The sequence below is a fragment of the Erpetoichthys calabaricus genome, chromosome 18, assembly GCF_900747795.2.
Source record: "Erpetoichthys calabaricus chromosome 18, fErpCal1.3, whole genome shotgun sequence".
NCBI classification, from domain to species: Eukaryota; Metazoa; Chordata; class Cladistia; order Polypteriformes; family Polypteridae; genus Erpetoichthys; species Erpetoichthys calabaricus.
This window is the reverse complement of record NC_041411.2, coordinates 12,356,174-12,375,063: the sequence shown is the minus strand read 5'-3', so window position 1 is coordinate 12,375,063 and position 18,890 is coordinate 12,356,174. Positions and strand designations below refer to the sequence as shown.

Sequence of the window (18,890 nt, the reverse complement as noted above, 5' to 3'; positions counted from 1 at the left end):
CCTAAGGGCTGACTCTATATACAATCTTCCACCATCTCATGACACTCACCATCTGTCTGTCTGGTGCCCCTGAAGTCACATCATGAACTCATTCACCATCCACTCTAACTTACTGTTGCTCGCTTTTCCTGCCAAGCACACACACACCCACCGTTTCAATCTGAAACAGATATTTTCATCCCTGCTGTGTTGTTTGCTCTCCCCATTCACCGGCTCCAGAGAATTTTCTAAACCCAACACAGACGATTTGCTCCAAATGAACTTTCTTTGTGCTTTGCCCCCTTCTGATCCTCGACTACTTTTTCATCTGTGTGCCCATCTGCCATACTTTACCAACTTTATTTACAAACTCGTCGTTTCTTTTCTCTATGGTAGTCAGTTGGTTTTATTTTTTTACCCCCAATTTGAGAACCTTGCACAGCATATCTAGTGCCTTTTGCATACCAATTTTCTGTTTAAGTCACTGCGGTGGGCTGGTGCCCTGCCCGGGGGGTTTGTTTCCTACCTTGCGCCCTGGGACTGGCTCCAGCAGACCCCCGTGACCCTGTAGTTAAGATATAGCAGGTGGGATGATGGATATTCCAGGTCGCTTTATGCTTCTGGTTGCAGTGTTATTTCTTGTGCTTCTGGGAATTCATTTTCTGTGAGGAAATGTATGCCTTGCGCATTTGAGTTTTTTTCTTGTTTGCTTTAATTGCAAGATGATTTTTGTGTTTACAGAATATTAAAATGATGACTTTGCTGTACTACTTATCCATTGTACCTAATGTATGTATTTCTTGTAATTACTAGATAGATACTTTATTAATCCCAAGGGGAAATTCACAATACTAAATTATAATAATACTAAATACCTATTGTATTTTTTTTGTCTTCTGTTTAGGGTTTGACTGCTAGTTGTGTTTTTTCCCTTATTTCTATGTTCCAAATATGGTAGAAATCTTGACAACATCATTCACATTTTGCATATCTTGCTTGATTCTGACGCCTATGATAAGCAAAATGTGACAGGACAGCAATAACTGGAAGAACAGTGTCAGAGAGGAAGGAATAAACAATGCATTAAGAAAATGAAATGATATTAGATTGTTATATTTTTATTTTTGAACCCAAACATAATAAAAACTCATCAAGTGTGGGGTCTTTAGACTGGTCTGAGGCATAGTTCTCTCCTCCACTCAGTCAGTCAGTCATTATCCAACCCGCTATATCCTAACACAGGGTAACGGGGGGGTCTGCTGCAGCCAATCCCAGCCAGCACAGGGTGTAAGGCAGGAACAAATCCTGGACAGGGCGCCAGCCCACACACTAAGGACAATTTAGAATCGCCAATGCACCTAACCTGCTTGTCTTTGGACTGTGGGAGGAAACCCACGCAGACACGGGGAGAACATGCAAACTCCACGCAGGGAGGACCTGGGAAGCGAACCCAGGTCTCCTGTGAGGCAGCAGCTTTACCACTGCGCCACCGTGCCACCCCCTTTCTGTTTTCGTTCTTGTGAGTAACCGACCTGATGCAGTATTCACCAGAATAACATTAAAAAGAAACCAGAATAAAGCAGACCTCATTACAGCTTTACAAAGACGCAGGCATGTTACATATCAGTCCTCATACTTCCTTCAGACATCTCTGGTTTTTCAACAGATAATTAGTTTCCAGAACATCAAATAATCAAAATGGAAGCAAAGGTCTGTGATCTGGTTTGCGTATTTGTAGCTGGAAATCCACTAAGGGAGACAATGAATCACGTATCTTAAAATAGTTTTTTATTTCTAAGCTCTCAAACTCTGTCAGGGGTCTTCATCAGGGGAACATGATTTGACATACAGGAATCCAAGGCACTATATAGAAAATAAGGAGGGGAGGTTTAGGTGGATGCAGGGAGAGGGAGAGGGATTAATGAGGTGGGCTTAATGTCTTATTTATCAAGTACATGTTCTTCTTTTCAAGCCTGCAAACATCAAAAACACTTGCAGCACGTATGCAAGAACATCACAATGCTGTCAGAAGGAAGGACCCACGGTCTCTGATTTATGCACATACAAGTTCAACCGGCCACACATTTAAATGGGACTCGATGCAAGTAAAAGTCGGGGCTAATACTGGGAGTGCCAGAGAACTGGCTGAACTGCGGCTATTCAATGCAAACATCGGGGGGGGACTGGGTCAGGTTTTCTGGCTGGAGACTGAGGAACTTCATGGTAGCAAGCCTGCATGGTTTCATGACCCCCAGCTGGAAATCCTGGAAGCTCTGGACACGGTTGGGGCAATTGTGTTGGTACCATAAATGTGGCAAATAGCAGTGGTGTTCTCTATTTTTAAACTTGGCAACATAACTGTGTTCCGATTACTGTTGGATTATACCTTGGTTCCAACTTTTTGTCACTTCATTCATTTTTGACAAGTCAAGGCCTACTTTCACATTTTTGTGAACAAAAACGAAGCTTATGACAGAGTACCCTTTGGTATGTTGTTGGAGGAGCTAGAAATATACAGATCTCTTGGGCAGTCTGTGTGTGCAAACTGGCACCTGCATATGCATTCTTGGCATGAATTCTGAACCATTTAAAACAGACGTTGCCCTCCCAAGTGTGTGTCTCGTCTCCTTTCCTGTTTACAATCCATGAACAGGATTTCAAGGCACAACTGAAGTCTGCAGGCTTTCCAGATTGGAGGGCCTGTTTAAATCTCAGCCGCTGGTGAATGCTGCCTTCTTGACCTCATCTGACTGGGGGGCCTTTGAGTAGTTTGTAACCAAATGTAACATGACTAAGACAGGAGTCAGCACTTTCAAAGTGACTTGTTTTGGAAAACGGCATTTACCTTTACACATATTGGGTGAGGCAGTACAGGCGTACATACTGTGGGGCTTTCTTCACAAACGAAGGTGAAAGCAAGTGCGATATTACAGGCACTGTACAATGGTGGTAAAAAAGAACTTGCAGAATCCGTGGATGAAGCTCCTTATTAACGAGCAAGTCCATGGCCACATTTTAACCCATAACTGAAAGCTTTGGGTAGTGAGTGAAAGAAGGAGAGTAGCAAAAACAAGAATCTCTCGTCAAATCTCCATAACAGTGAGGAGAATCACAGATTTGCTGGATAGTGAGGAACCATGTGAGATGCTTTCTGGACTTTAAGAAGAATGCCCTCTTGCTGTTATCCAAGCTGGTTTATCTCTCCAAGTGCCAGACCATAGGGCAGGGATCTCCAACTCCAGTCCTGGAGAGCTACTGTGACTGCTGTTTTTCTTAATTAGTGACCAGATTTTGCTGCTAATCAGATCGATACTTTATTAATCCCCAAGGGGAAATTCACAAATTAACTCTTTGCCTTAATTTTAATTGATGCACAACTTAAGACTCTGGCCCCTAAATTATTTCTTTTTTTCTTTAATTAACAACCAAACAAAATTAAGACACAAAATGAACCCACAGCCTGCGTCCATCACACAATAACTGAAAATAAAGAAAGATGAAGGCCTCGGCAAAATCTGCTCAGGTCCATAAAACATTTTGACAGCACTCTTAAAAAAGAAAATCAACAGTTTTTGGAAATGTCTGCAATGGCAGAATGAGCGCCACGGAATTAAATAACAGGTTTAATTAGCAATGAGAATTGGCTTCAAATTAAGAAACTGAATGAAGTGAAGTTGGTAGGAGTTTGAGGCCCCAATTTAGTTGGTCATCTGTTCTGCTCACTTCACATCAAAGAATGTGAATCATTTCAGCAGTCAGATTATAAAGGGAAATATTTAATTAGCAGCAAAAACTGGTCACTAATTAAGAAAAGGGTTAGAATGAAAACTTGCAGACACAGTAGCTCTCCAGGACTGGAGTTGGAGACCACGGCCATAAGTAAATAAACCAGAGAATTCCAACCTGCTCTGCTTAGCCAGTTACACTAGGACACAGACATAGAAAATACAGTAAGAAAACACTTATTAGTATATTTGTCTTTATAATTATTTGTAGAATATTTCTAATGTGACCAACAATACAATGATGCAGTCTATTTGAACTGGGAAGTTGGTATTTATAAACACCCCCAAAATTTGGATTCCCTGCTTGTTAAGTGGGCAGAGCCTCATCACCCCCAGACCTGACAATCCAAGATGGCAGCACCATGCATCAACAGAAGTGAACGCCGTAGTAATGCACTGTTCACTAGCAACTCTGTCTATTTGATTCTCATTAAATCAGCATATTGCATTGTTCAGTAGTTGTCTGTATTGTAAAAGAGAAAACACAACAACCGTGTAACAGCAGATGTCCATATTGGTTTTCCGAATGTTTTAACTGGAATGTCATCAACTCAGGCGTGATGTCATGCCCAGCTCCGATAAACGAGGTAAATGGAATGCAGCATTAGAGGGAATAAGTGAAAAATAAAAATATACATAATATACTAGGATATGTCTCAGTGAATTTGGTCAGATTGTTTCAAGTATGTAGAGGCAGACCTGAGGGAAAGAAACCATGGTGCTTATTTTATTTAGTAACAAGACTTGCAGTGTGCAGGTGGAAAAGGTTTATGACACCATACACTCCCATTTGGTAAATTTATCAATATCATCCTAATGGCCATGTTCCTGGTTTACCCAGAACAGCCAGTTGCCCCCCAAAATCTTTTTCTTGGAAATCTTTTGAGGTGCGATCCCCATTAGTTTCATATGCCTTATCCCCTCCACGTCCTCTTCACCCAATGACCCTCTGCCTTTTGCTCCACATGTCCAAACCAGCCTGGTCTGTGTCTGCTCAGCAGAACGCCTATCACCTGCACACCATGTCTGCGTTTATTTTCTTCTCACTTTTTAATGTGCCACACATCAACCTCATTTCTTCACAACCTAGTAAACTCAGGTCAGTTAAATGAATAATTAGGTTCAATCATCTCAGATTAAACATCAGGCTGGATCTAGGTTTTAGCTAACAAAACTTAAAAGTAACTTATAGTGAAGTTTCCAGCACACTGGTTCTCAAGGCATATCATGCTATAATCAAAAAGATATTCCAAAAAACAGAAATGACCATATCTGCCAGAATCAAATGAGGTGTGAAGGTCTCAGACTTGGAATCAAAACTACAGCCGTACTGTATGAATGGATAAGTATGAGAGGGGGAGTCAGTGGTCTGAGGAGTGTCTGTACCAGGCTGAGGTGTGAAACAGCACCCAGGGATCTGCAGGCTTTTGTTGCTTCCACTAAGGTCCACGTTCATGACCTTACCATCGATAGACAGCTGACAAACATGACAAACATCACTGTCACAAAAACTTATCTCATTGCCTTGTTTTGTTAAGATAACCGTGTCCCCACCCAGCATGCTCTAGGTCTTATTTTGGCCTATGCAAAAAAAATGTCATTTAATTTTTAATGTTAGGTAGAATGCCTAGAGGGGGCTGGGTGGTCTCGTGGCCTGGAACCCCTGCAGATTTTAATTTTGTCTCCAGCCTCCTGGAGTTTTTTTGTTTTTTTCTGTCCTCCCTGGCCATCGGACCTTACTTTTATTCTATGTTAATTAGTGTTCCCTAATTTTTATTATTTATTTTGTCTTTTTTCTCTTTCTTCGTCATGTAAAGCACTTTGAGCTACATTGTTTGTATGAAAATGTGCAATATAAATAAATATTGCTGTTGTTAATCTTTCTGATTTTAGAAAGCATTTAAACACAAAACAACATTTCTCATAAAAGACAGCAAAACAAATTGTATTTTGTAAAATGCTGAAGTATTGCTTTTGACAATGGTTTCCTTTTAACATACTGTAACTAGAAGCAGGAAGAACCACTTTGACATATAATACCATTGTTTACACCTCCTCCCCACCCTAGCATTTCAAATGCCTCCATCTGTAATATTTCATTGTCATGTATTACATAGTAAGTCTGTAAAGATGAAATAAGGCACCAAAGGTGTCTTTAGTAAAACCTCTTGAAAATTCAGCCTAAGACAAGGTGCAGTTAAAGCAATTTTTACGTAGCCATGCATTTGCTTTCAAAGTATCTGTAGGATATGGCAGGAAGATTGTTTTACATTCATAAAGAAATAAACAGCAAACCTTTATGTCAAAATATTTCATATTATTTGTGGATTTAATAACCTTTCCGCTTGACCCAGCAGCATACAGAGATGCAATTCAGAAAGAGCCAAATAAATTTCTGCATACGTAACTTTAGGCAGCTGGGTGTGAAAGGCACTCTCAAAACAGAACATTTCATTACTAGCATTCTGATTATTTGCTTTCACTTTGAATTAAACCGTGTAATGACTTTGCAGGATGTTGTTGATTAAAGGATCCAATAAACTGGGAGGATCCCACCCAAGGGCAAGTGTAGGCAAGGAAATCCGGAGACGGGCCTGAACCATATTTGGGAGTTTTATACAATTAGTAAGGCGGACAGAAAGATATGGAAGAAGATGATCCGCTGTGGCAACCCTAACAGGAGCAGTCGAAAGAAGAAGAAGATACAATTAGTAAGGCGAAAACCAACTAAAATCTATTAGATGTCTTATACAGGGCGAGTCAAAATGATGTTAACATTTGAATGGCGGAAACAATTTATTACAAAATGCAAGATGACTTACTGGAATATCTCATTCTGTTTGCCATCATGTTCAACACATGGACCATATGTGGCACACAAATTGTCCACAAAAATTGTATCTAAGTATAGACATAGCAGTACCATTAGTGTTAACATCATTTTGACTCACCCTGTATTCTATGAACATAGATTTGTTGTGCTATACTGGTGTAATCAATCTAACAGCAGCAATCATTTTAATTAGAGGTCATATGTGTACATGTTTTGCTATAGCAATTATACTTTAAATGTTTAGCACTTTGATCCATGGGTTGATGCACAGTAACCAGCGAGTTAATGTAAAAGCTTTCCTAATCTAACAAGGAACTGAATTTAATTGGCCCCTAAGTGATAAGAAATACAAAGGAACTGTTGACACGGTTTGAATGGCATAAACCTGAAAGCTACAGAACGTGTTCAAACGCAGAGTCCTCTTTTAAACCTTCTCACGTATTTATGATTGTGCTCTGCTTAATTCAGTAATGAGCAATATAAGATAAAATATGAAAAATGTGTTAACATGTAGGTTTACAGAAAACACACTGCTATACACAATGCAGCCTTTTATAAAAGCAGTTTAATTTGTTCTGACATATTGGTGTTTGTTTCTCTCAGTGGTTTTTTACCTGTAATCTTACACTGCACGTTAATTTATGTGTTAATTGCCTTGCTTGCCAGGTATCACTCTCAGTAAAACAAACAACCCTGCCTGTAAAATATTTAGTAGCCTGTTACACATTCTATAGATAAAGGACAATATAAACGATCAAAGCAGAATCTCATCACACGCTGCAAGTCTGTATGTGTAGGAGTGCAAAGAAAATGAGTTCTGTGTGCAAACATTGATCCATTAGGAAGAGAATCTGCAAGTTGAGATGATTTGATAACTCCAGTTGCCCCTTGGATGCGGTGTTTTTATTTTAGCCTGTTTTGTAACCCTTCTGATGTTCATACACTTTGTCTAAACTGTTTAATTAATGGTCTCCAGAACTTATTCTAGTAGGATATAATCATGTTTTTGAAACCTATCAAAATGTCATTATAGCAGATAATATTCCATAGTATACTCAACTTCACATTTTTCAAAAGAAATGTATGGCAGAGTAATTTAATGTGTTTTAACTTTGTATAGTTTGTTAACACTAAGAGCTGACAGGATCCAGTTAGTACATGGGAAAAATATGAAGCCCTTTTGGATACAAAGCTGTTTCATCCAATGAATTTTAATAACAATTAAGATTCAGTCAGTATGGCATGCTGCATCTACAACCACTGTAGCACAACCAACAAACAAGGGCATGCATGAGCTCAATACAGTAGGAGTGAAGAAGTCATGAAGGCATGGAGTTGTCAAGCATCGGCACTTTTGCTTTACCTGATACAACACCACAATGAAGAGAAGGCAGACTGACCATAAGGTAAATATAAGAAAGTTACTGTGTTTAAGATGGCACTGAGCACTGAGGGAAGAAAGAAGAATTGAGAACATTTAGGATGCAGAAGAACTGATCCTAAGACCGGTAGGTCAAAGTTTAGTGTTGTCAATTCTAAAAATACCACTGCTGCAGGAAACTCACTACAAATAAATTCAATGTGCTGTTTTAACTTTTCGAGTCAAAGACAGTTGTTCTTCCCAACAACCTTCCATATTAATGTATACAAAGCAGTATACCGTAAGATGCGAGTTAAACAGTTTTATGATAACACAACACACTCTGATGGCTAATTTGCCACCCACAATAAATTACTTTATTAACCTTTTTGGTGTTAACCCCAAGTGTGTGTCAGGCTTGGAATTCTATGCAATTAGGGTTAAACTCGAGTCAGGCTTGTGGTGACGTGTAATGATTGGATTTATAGTGTTAAGCCCAAGTGAGTCTCGCAACACTGTTCTGCTGCCACCTAGTGGATGAAACAACATCATGCACTAAAAAAGCATGAATATTTCAATGTTTTTTTTTTACTTTATGGTAATTTATAATATTCATGAGTAGGGTGGAGCCTCAAAAAAAAAAAACACAAAAGAAAACTGTAAGCAGTTTTAGAACAAATTGAAACTGAACCAACTTCTCGAATCCAATGATATTGATGAGAGTGCGAGTTGGTTAACGGATGTTGACACTGTTCGTGAAACTGATGCGTGGTACGACTGTGATACTCCCGGTGAATTCAGTTGTGTGAAGCTTCACTGTGGTGCGACAGTAGCTGCGTGACAAAAAAAAGCCAAGTAATTGCAATCCAATGCAAGGACAAGCAAGACATTAGCCCCCTAAGCACTGTTAATAATGCAGCAACTGTTGATGGTCGTGTGAGGGGAAATGTGGACGCTGTGGAAGCCTGCATTAACACAATGAGTGCTTTGATCGTGCAGACTGGGCACTGTCATTCTACCCTCTCATACGTGAGCAACAGAAAAAATATGAAAAGTGTGCAAAGAAACATGCTTCTACTGTCCTGTTGTGACGTCAGGCTGTGCATTGATGACTGTCTCAAAACTTGTCACACAATATGTGTACTAAATCTACACCAGTACAGCAGTGGACATTAGACATGCCTTTTCACTGTCTGCTACACATAACAGTGTTTCCTGTTGGGGAAAAAAAAATGTTTTTGTCTCGTATTTCCTGGGGTAAACATAACGTTAAGGAGGTTAATATGATGTATTTAATATACAATCATGAGATATCTTTATATACAGTAAACCCTCGCTATATCGTGCTTCAACTTTCACGGCTTCACTCTATGCAGATTTTATGTGTAAGCATATCTAAATATATATCGCAGATTTTTCACTGGTTCACGGATTTCTGCGGACAGTGGCTCTTTTTATTTCTGGTACATGCTTTCTCAGTTGTTTTCCAGTTGATCTCATACAAGGGACGCTATTGGCAGATAGCTGAGAAGCTACCCAATCAGAGCACGTGGTTAAGTTCCTGAGTGCCGATTGGCTTAGCGACGGAGAGCAGCATTCGATTCTGCTTTGCGTTAGCCAGCATCTCGTCTCGCTCATTCAGCATCAACATGTTTCGCTGTGTAAAGAGTTAACTTTTGTGCTCTTTTGTGTTTATCTTTGTGCGTAGTCAAGCCCTTCATTATGTCTCCAATATGATCTGCTCCTGCTACTGCTTCTGGGGCCGTGCCCAAACACCAACGGAAGATGCTAACGATTGCCGAAAAGGTAAAAGTTTTGGATATGTTGAAGGAAGGGAACAGCTACGCTGCTGTAGGACGCCATTACGGCATCAAAGAGTCCACGGTTTGTTATATTAAGAAGGATGAAAAGAATACAAGATCTACGGCCACAGTGTCCTTTAACCAGGGTGTGAAACGAGTTGTAAGCGGACGTAATAAGGCGGTTTATGCTGTATAACTGTGTGGGAAATGTTTATAAGAGTGGGGGAGAGTTTATAAGGGCTTAAAATATATAAAAATAACCATATGAACATATGGTTTTTACTTTGCAGATTTTCACCTTTCGCGGGGGTTTCTGGAACACAACCCCCGCAATCGAGGAGGGATCACTGTAGTCTCATTCTGTTATTCCTGCACAAGGGTTGATTTCCCATTGACCATTAACCCATTAAATATTATGGGGCATGGACAGACAAACATACAGCAAAAGCCCCCATGTATTTACATGTGGGGGGAAAAAAAAATCTGTTTTTTTTTTATCATGGTAATATTTTTTTGTCAATTTTACAAATATTTTTCATAATGGATATTCTGCAAAGAACTGTTCACAGCAATATTCATGTTACTTATCAAGAGCCAAAATTAGTCTCTTAGTAGAGGCTACAGAATATTTCTGACACATATCAGGTTCTTGTGCCAAGAACTGTCTGCACATATAAAGGTGAGTGAGCTTTTGAAGTAAATGACATGAGATATTCTTCATGCTGCAGGGCTTTTATAGGCCTTTATTATTTTTTTCAAGGAGTATTGAGAATTCCGATATTAATGATAAAGTTTATATTCCACTTTCATAGAAACTAGTTATTTTTCATTAAAATATAACACTGTCTGTCTCTTCTTTTCCTACTTCTAGTGTAACATCCAATGTTGAGATTCAGTGCATTATTCTTCTTCAAGAATGATGAGTCGATATGACACTGTTGTGCACAAAATGTGTACGGCACACCCCACATTTTGGAAATGGACTTGCTAGAGGAAAAAATGACCATCAGACAAAATCCATCTTCAACACTGAGCATCTGCCAGTGGCAGAATGGGGACGGCGTCTGTAACATGGACAGGTCAGGGTGGGGAGAGGAGGGGCGAAGAGGTTACACTCCGTTATGAAAAACATCTCAACATGTGTGTTACACTTGCAGTTTTACTTGCTTAGGTGGCTCATATGAGTGATTTTTACTGTGTGTTCCTCTAAACAAAAGACTGTATACCAGATTTGTATTTTTACATTCCTTTCATCATATCATATTACAAAAGGTAAAAATAAATCATACTTGCTCCCCCGAGAAATATTGTTGCAGCCTTAATAAAATGAATCAACAGCCACACCAATCTAATAGGCCATAGGTTACCTACTTGTTTTATAAATTATAGGGGTGATATTATGGTCCTGGACAGTACAGAGCCATAGGAGCTGCTGGGTTTCATTCCAATCAACTGTTTAATTTGATGTTAATTGAACATATTTTTAAAATCAGACTTGGCCCCAGTTTTCTATCTTCAACAGTCTCTTCTGTAATTATTCATTAGTGTATTACAGTCATTTATGCTATTAATGGTTATGCAGACATTTGTGATTTATTTATTTTTGGCCATATTTACATGTTAACAGATAACGTTTCTGCTGTATGGCAAGCTAAATCTATCTTATACTAAAAATATCTGACATCATTAATGAGACAAGGCCCTTTTGCCAAATAAAAACATTAAGTGACAAACTTTAAAACAAGATACAGCTGAAAGACTGGCCAAGAATGTTCTGACTACATACAAAGAGAGGGAAGTATATGGAATTAAATCATTTATTGGGCCAATTCTATAAATAATATTTGAATAAGATAATTGAATTGAGGCAGAGGGAAAGCTATTTGCTGCTTCATTCATTCACAAACTGTTTATTACATCTGAGAGCTGTCTTGTTGGAAGTCGCTGAGCCTTCAAAAGTTTTCTCTGAAGCAAGTCGCCTGGACAGAGTGGAAGAGTCAACTACTGAGCTGCAGAAAAGAAACTTGCCAGTGTTCATGTTGTACCAGACAATTGTTTTAAGAAATTAAATTATGATTAAAAATCAACCTAACTGCTATTTCTTCCCCATTGTCACTTGTTTTGAGGAGTGTAATTTTGGGCTAATATTGGGCTACGAGATAATAAAATGTGCTCTGAGGTAGCTCTGACAATAATATTTGGTTATTTCTGCTTTATGTGAAGTTGTTTTATGTACAAATCAATGGCACTCAGAAAACTGAAGTCGAGGAACTTAAACCACAAGCAAAAAGCTATTTTTCATTTAGTTAGACTGTGCATTAACTTTACAGGCAGCAGCATTACACTTTAGTATGAGGACAATAAGGGGGAATGGGATGGGGGCTTTGCGCTATTTAGACCCCACCCCCCCAACAAAGCTAACAATGAAGGAAAGGCGTAGGGGCTTATGATCGAGAATCACGTTCTGTGCTTAAGTAAAACTTAATATACTGTTTATTTAAGATGATAAATTTGTAGGCCTTCGAAGACGTGACACTGATTTAAAAAAAGGAGGCCAAGCTACTGAAAGTCATTTGAATGTGCTCCAGCCAGGTAAGTAGGACTATACTTGAAAACAACATGCTACATTATAACTTAAACGTTTACACAATGGAAGCTTTTGCCAACTTGATTTACTATGTAATGTGAGTAATGTTGTTGCTTTATCTTTTACTATTGTTTCCCAGTATACCAGAATCTTTAACAGGATGATATACATTTAATTTAGAAAGGTCATAAATGACATAGCATGAACATGAACAGCCTAACTTGACATCAGAAGGAAATTATTGTAATTAATACTGAATAAATGGTACTTTTTAGAATCTAATAATAATGTTCTACTAAAAAGGATTTCTGTTTATTCCAGTCTTATGTGTTTGCAACTGTCAACATTGCAGCACATTTCATATATTCCTAAATCAGATGGAAAGGCCGCATAGCCTTTCACAGTGGACATGCTATCAGTAAGAAGCAGTGGCAGCAAATAATAATGTTTTAAGCTGTGAGTAAATCAGGGATGTAACAGCACTTACAGTCTTTTGATTCCCGACTCCGGCTGGGTGGCGGTTTTAGGCTGTAAGGATTGTGGTGGTGGTGGTGCAGGTGTAGAGGGTCCATTCTCTTCTTCATTTTCTTCACTGTTTCAAATGTGAAAAAGGACAATACTGTCAAAAGTCATATCATGATAAAGTAACCCTAAAAATGAGATGTGCAGCACTGCCGATTACTTGCATACCTTTTATAATACGCTAACTCCTCTTGTAACATAAACACTTTGGATTTCAGCTCATTCCTTTCATGCAGAACATCCCGGAGCTCCTGTAGAGTGAAACGTGGTCTGTTTGGATCTTTGAGATCTACTACCATCTTCTCTGAGGTGATTAATTCCTCTTCGGCTACGTGCTCCTCCTAATATAAATGAAACATCTTAAGTTTTAGGCAACTCTTAATATTTTCTGAATTTTTACTTCATTCCTGATGTGTGTGTGTGTGTGTGTTTTTTTTTCCCAACTCTATTCAACTGGGAAAAAAGTTACCATGATTTATACTTTCAAATAAGATCAACAATTAGAAACATTTTTGGAAAAATATTCGTAAGAGATGAATAAATAATGCAGAGAATATTTACTTCATTTTTGTCTTAATTTGCTTCTTCCAATTTACAAAACCACATCAGGCATGAAAAATATACAGAATGTCTAATACTGATACGCACCCTTTAAGCTGTATTGTTAGTATACTTAATAGAACAAAATAGATAGTAAGTATTAAAAATGTTAATTTCACTTCACCCCAAACCTTTGAGTGAAGTGTGCTTAGCACAACAACAGACACCAATTCGCAAACTGGCAAACCCACAATGCTTTCTGTTTTAAAAGATAAACTTGGTCATGAATAAAATCATGCAATTAAAAATTTCTTTTTTATATATCTATACAAGTATTTTAAATGATTATTCACTGTAACTTGATAAAGTTTCAGTTGATTTCTACTGTACCTGATCTGAGATGAATCCAGGCAGTCAGTGAGCAATACTGTACTTACAGAGAACAATATATCACAAAAGAGTTACCAAATACCTATAATTTGTGATTTCAATTTATTCCCATAATCAGGACTCATGAGACTAGTACAATAGTACAATAAACTGAAAAAGCAAGCAAAAGAAACAGTCTCATGATAAAGAACTTACTACAATGGCACTCAATTTGGATTTGTAAAATTCACACATCTGTACTTTTTGAAAATATTATTGAGCTTATTAAAGATTAGATTAAAAAAAAAAGCAAGGAGAAAAAGAAATTAAGAACTGTGAACATATTAGTTAATATTTCCTGCAGTTTTCCCACATTGTAATTGAAGCTAAACAAAAAGAAAACGCTTCATTCCAGCACAATAACCAATCTTAGGCCTTCTTTTGTTACACTGTTATATATTCATAGCATTCGTAGTCTGAATCTCGATCTGATTGTATGGCTGGTTACCTACCAGGTAACGCATGTGGTTGGTCTGCCAGTCTGCAATCAGATCGAGATTTAGACTACGAATGCTATGAATGTAATTACTGTGATCTCCAGGCTGTCAAATAAACAAACCACACACCGTGGCGCAGTGTAAAGAGGCTTCGCTTCTGACTCTGACGTTCGAGGTTCGATCCCCGAGAGGGGTGCAGTGGAGTGTGTACGCCTGACGTGCCCAAATAAGGGCGAAACACGTGTTGCGTACTCTTTGCATTATTTGACAGTAAACTATGTAACTGCTATATGTATACATAATTTGTATATGATAAATAAAGCTTGATTTGATTTGGTAATTAAAGGAAAAGCAATGATCTAGACTGTATTCAACGTTTATGACAAGTTTTATAAATACAGCCCACAATTCACTATGCATGATTAGGTAAATTATGGGAAAATTACAGAATGTCAGAACTATAACATACAATAGCCTGAAGCTGTGAATAGAGTGAGCTTTGCATCCTCCATTCAATTACTTTCAATTCTACGTCTAAGAAGTTGTTCTTACTAAAGACTGAGAAAACTGGTGAACTAAATTTTCTAAACACATGTATTTTTAGCTGTTGTTCTGCAGTATTCGAGATAGCATTTAAATAATTTATAGTTTACATGCTCTATTGTGTAAAGCCAAAGTACCTGCCACTTTATTGATTAGAAGCCATGTTTTTACATGCATGCTTGCCTATTGTAATTGAAAAAGTTTGCCGTCAGTTTTTTCATTCGCTTTCTGCAACATCAGTCTAAAGATTTGGAGATGTATCTGAACTTCATAATTATCAATTAAAATCACATTACTGATTTGCCAGTGTGGCTCATTTCTGTTTACTTCCAAAAAATGACATAGGCTTACGACTTGAGATTATTTTTGCTCAGAGTTACATGAATTCTGTATCTTTTTTTCTGACTAGGTCCTTAAGAAAGTGAAATTCATTCCATCAGCCTTGGGCAGGGTGCCTACACTCCTTCATACCACAGTCAATTTAGAATTGAGATGAATGCACATAAATGTGAGAGAGAACATCTAAGCTCCACAAACAACACCAAGGCTGAGATTTGAAAGCTGTGAGGGTTCAGTGCCATCCACTACACCACCATGCCATCTCATGCTATAAGTAAAATAATTATTTCACAAACTGAAAAAACAAATTAAAACCTAACAAATAATAAACGATAAATGCTGAGGTGTAAAATCTTATTGCTGAGAATGGCACCAAATAAAACTGAAGGTACATATTAGGAAATCGTAGAAGTCATTGTTCCGCAAAAAATGCAAGGACATAGATAAATTGCAAAAGAGAAACAATACAATAAAGCTTCACCATGCTCCTCCTTTCCATTTGCAGGATTAACAGGATAACTAAAAGAAGACTTACTGCAAATTCTTTCATTAATTTATTACATTTTAAAGTATAAAAATAAAGCAGTGGATTACTCAGGATCTGCACATCTGTAAAAGTCTACAGCCTGTAAGATGACCATATGGTGATTGATCAGTATGATTAGTAAAGTTAGTTGACCACAACTCCAACTGTAATGCAATTTTTTAAACACCAAGACAGAAAAAACATGCCCTTTGTCACAGAGGATCACTGCAGCAGTGCCAGTCATTCATCGCTGGCCATGCCACACTCCCTCTTGTACATTTCAACGACTCCAACATCATCTCCCAAATTCAGCTTGCCACAGGATTTTCTGAACACCTCTGAACTAGCAGGTATGATGTCTATTCCTTAACCACCTTTTTATTGCAATTTATTTGTTTCCAAATGTAAACCTGATTTATAAATTTATTTTTAGAGTGAATTTATTTTAAATATTGATAAAATAGGGCTTGTAAATATTTTCAGCATTTTCATAGAAAGACAATATAAGCATATGTTTAAAAAAAGTAATTCAATTTGAAGTTGACACTAATGGAAAAATATCTGTGATGAAAGCCATGCGTCTGTAATGACTAAAAGTCTGTCCCAGTGACCTCTCTCTTTTTTGTTCTAACCATTTATTTAAAAATGTTTTATGATGCATTGTAGAAAAAGAACAATGCATCTGTGTCACTTGCTTTTATTTGGGGGTAATGGGTACATGTGAATTTCCCCTTGGGATTAATTAAGTATCTATCTATCTATCTATCTATCTATCTATCTATCTATCTATCTATCTATCTATCTATCTATCTATCTATCTACTGTATATATCTAAAATGTCTCAGAGCCGAGTATGATTACAAAAAGGAAGTCCGACTGGAAAGGAAAATGTTGCATGCTCAGGAGTAATTTTATAATTGCAGGCAAACTAAATATTGAGGTTTCACTAAAGAACATTAAGAAGTTTAATAAAAAAGGCCATTTTAGTACATCAAGCTTGTTAGGTTAGTTAATGGTTGGGTTGTCGTGCTGTCTCCTCCATTATAATGTCAGCAGTTGTGCATTTCTGACTATAGCACTTGTACTGTGTGATGTATTCCACTTATACAGTGTAATACAAATTACACATATGCAAATACTTTTACAAGAATGGAGATAACACAAATGTTTTTGTCATTCTGTATTGTCATAATATGCATGAAATTCCCACTTTCAGTCAGTCACTTAGCAATTATTTCTTTTAATAAGAACAGGTTGTTTAAAAAATGTGTTACTACTTTTGAGTGTTATGTAAAAATTGTGGTTTACACCAGTTTAAATTTGTATTAATAATAACTACTTAAATATTTTTTTATCTGCAGTATAAGTGAAGAGTTCAGTCGGAGTGGTGGCTCTGAGGCTAGGGATCTACACTGGCAATCGGAAGGTTGCCGGTTCGAATCCCGTAAATGCCAAAAGGGACTCTGCTCTGTTGGGCCCTTGAGCAAGGCCCTTAATGCATAGAATTATTATTATTACTCAGGTAAATGGTGTGTTGCTTTAAATTCTCAGCACTACCTCTGACATCTCCCCAATTTGTCAAAAGGTATTATTTTTTATAACTTACAATTCAAATGTTCATTTAAATGTATTAAAAATTACCAACGGTTTTATACATTTATAGGAAGTCAATATATTGTTGGTAAAAATGCTGTACATCCAAATCACTTTTTAGGTTGAATCAGTTATTTTACATACAAATTCCTCATAATAAAAACCATGCTGTTCAACGTGAAAGAACAAGTAAAGCTATTTAACAAATTAAAAGCACTGCTTTAAAAAACACGAGCAAGCAGCAAACCAAAGGTTTATCAACAAAAAATCTTGTGAGAATAAAAAAAAAAGGTTCATGATATTGTTTTTCATTTTCAAGCTGAATATTAATATTTGTTATAAAATATTCATCCAGTAAGCAATATTATTTTACCCACAAAACCTCTTCCTCCTCTGCCTCACTCTGATTATCATCCTCCTCTTCCTCTGTGAGGGGAGGCAACACAGATACTTGTTCCATCGGCTCTGGCGCAGTGGTCTAGGATTCATGAAAATGACATGGTCTTCATGCTGAATGTCAACAGTGGTGGCTGCTAATATTTTAAAAACTGCAATGCACACTCCCACAAATTATATATTTATAGTTTAGAACATTACGTTTTCTGCTTGCAACCTTCAGGAGTCTTACCAATACAATCAAAAGCAGCTGACAGTTTAAAGAACGAAGTTTGGCTCATCTGCCAAATATCAACAACCTACAATGTACACTGGTGTTAAAATTGCGAAGTGTGCAGAGTGTCAAACGATAACAATGAGATACACTGCAACAAGTTATACACCCACTTGACGTTTTAAACTAATCCTATAAGTTACCTATAATCCTATAGGTTGTTGACTCAGGCGCCTTTTCAGCAGCTCTGTGTACAACTTTATTTTTCTACCTTTTATTTTTCTCTTTTTTATTATTTTTTATTGATCACTCCTATCACTTTCTTTTATGTTAAATGTGAATTTCCCCTTGGGATTAATAAAGTATGGTAAAGTATCTATCTATCTATCTATCTATCTATCTATCTATCTATCTATCTATCTATCTATCTATCTATCTATCTATCTATCTATCTATCTATCTATCTATCTATCTATCTATCTATCTATCAAGTACTAAAACCTCTTTTCTAAAATATCCCTGTTATTATTGGCCTTTGATTGTCACACGTACATCTAGAAATCCAAATAACAAAAGACATGGTCCTCCTCACTGAGGCTCCTTGATTTAATTTCCACTGAATACAAATTAGGCCATGGGCAGAAAATTTTGGTTACTGCATACATACATTGACTACTTGGCAAGCTACTAAATAAAATATGTAGTGTGACAACACTTGAAATAATTCTTAATGCTAGATAGAAGTCAAGCAAAATGACACCTCTTATTGGCTAACTAAAAAGATCACAATATGCAAGCTTTCGAGGCAACTCAGGCCCCTTCTTCAGGAAAGATGTAAGATTAGTTAGCCAAGGTGTCACTGTGCTTGACTTCTCACTTCAATCATAATGGCTAACATGGTACAACACCCTAGTACAACTTAATGCTACATTGCAAATGAAACACTCAAACTGAAGAAACTCAATATTATACAATACATAAAACAAACTTTTGCTTATAAAACAA

General features: G+C 37.3%; 1 protein-coding gene across 4 annotated transcripts in view; it reads right to left on the bottom strand.

The window, feature by feature from the left end:
• The window catches only part of rilpl1 (Rab interacting lysosomal protein-like 1), a 38,159-nt gene that overhangs the window by 6,731 nt on the left and 12,538 nt on the right, over positions 1 to 18,890 (bottom strand). For 3 of the 4 annotated variants that reach the window (XM_028824467.2, XM_051921085.1, XM_051921086.1), the window contains exons 5-7: positions 17,649 to 17,753; positions 13,037 to 13,209; positions 12,834 to 12,938 (exon numbers count right to left, since the gene is read on the bottom strand). In XM_028824467.2, coding sequence (XP_028680300.2) covers positions 12,834 to 12,938; positions 13,037 to 13,209; positions 17,649 to 17,753 — 383 coding nt within the window. The remainder of the gene's footprint in view (positions 1 to 12,833; positions 12,939 to 13,036; positions 13,210 to 17,648; positions 17,754 to 18,890) is intronic. The other variant, XM_028824468.2, reaches the window with a different exon arrangement.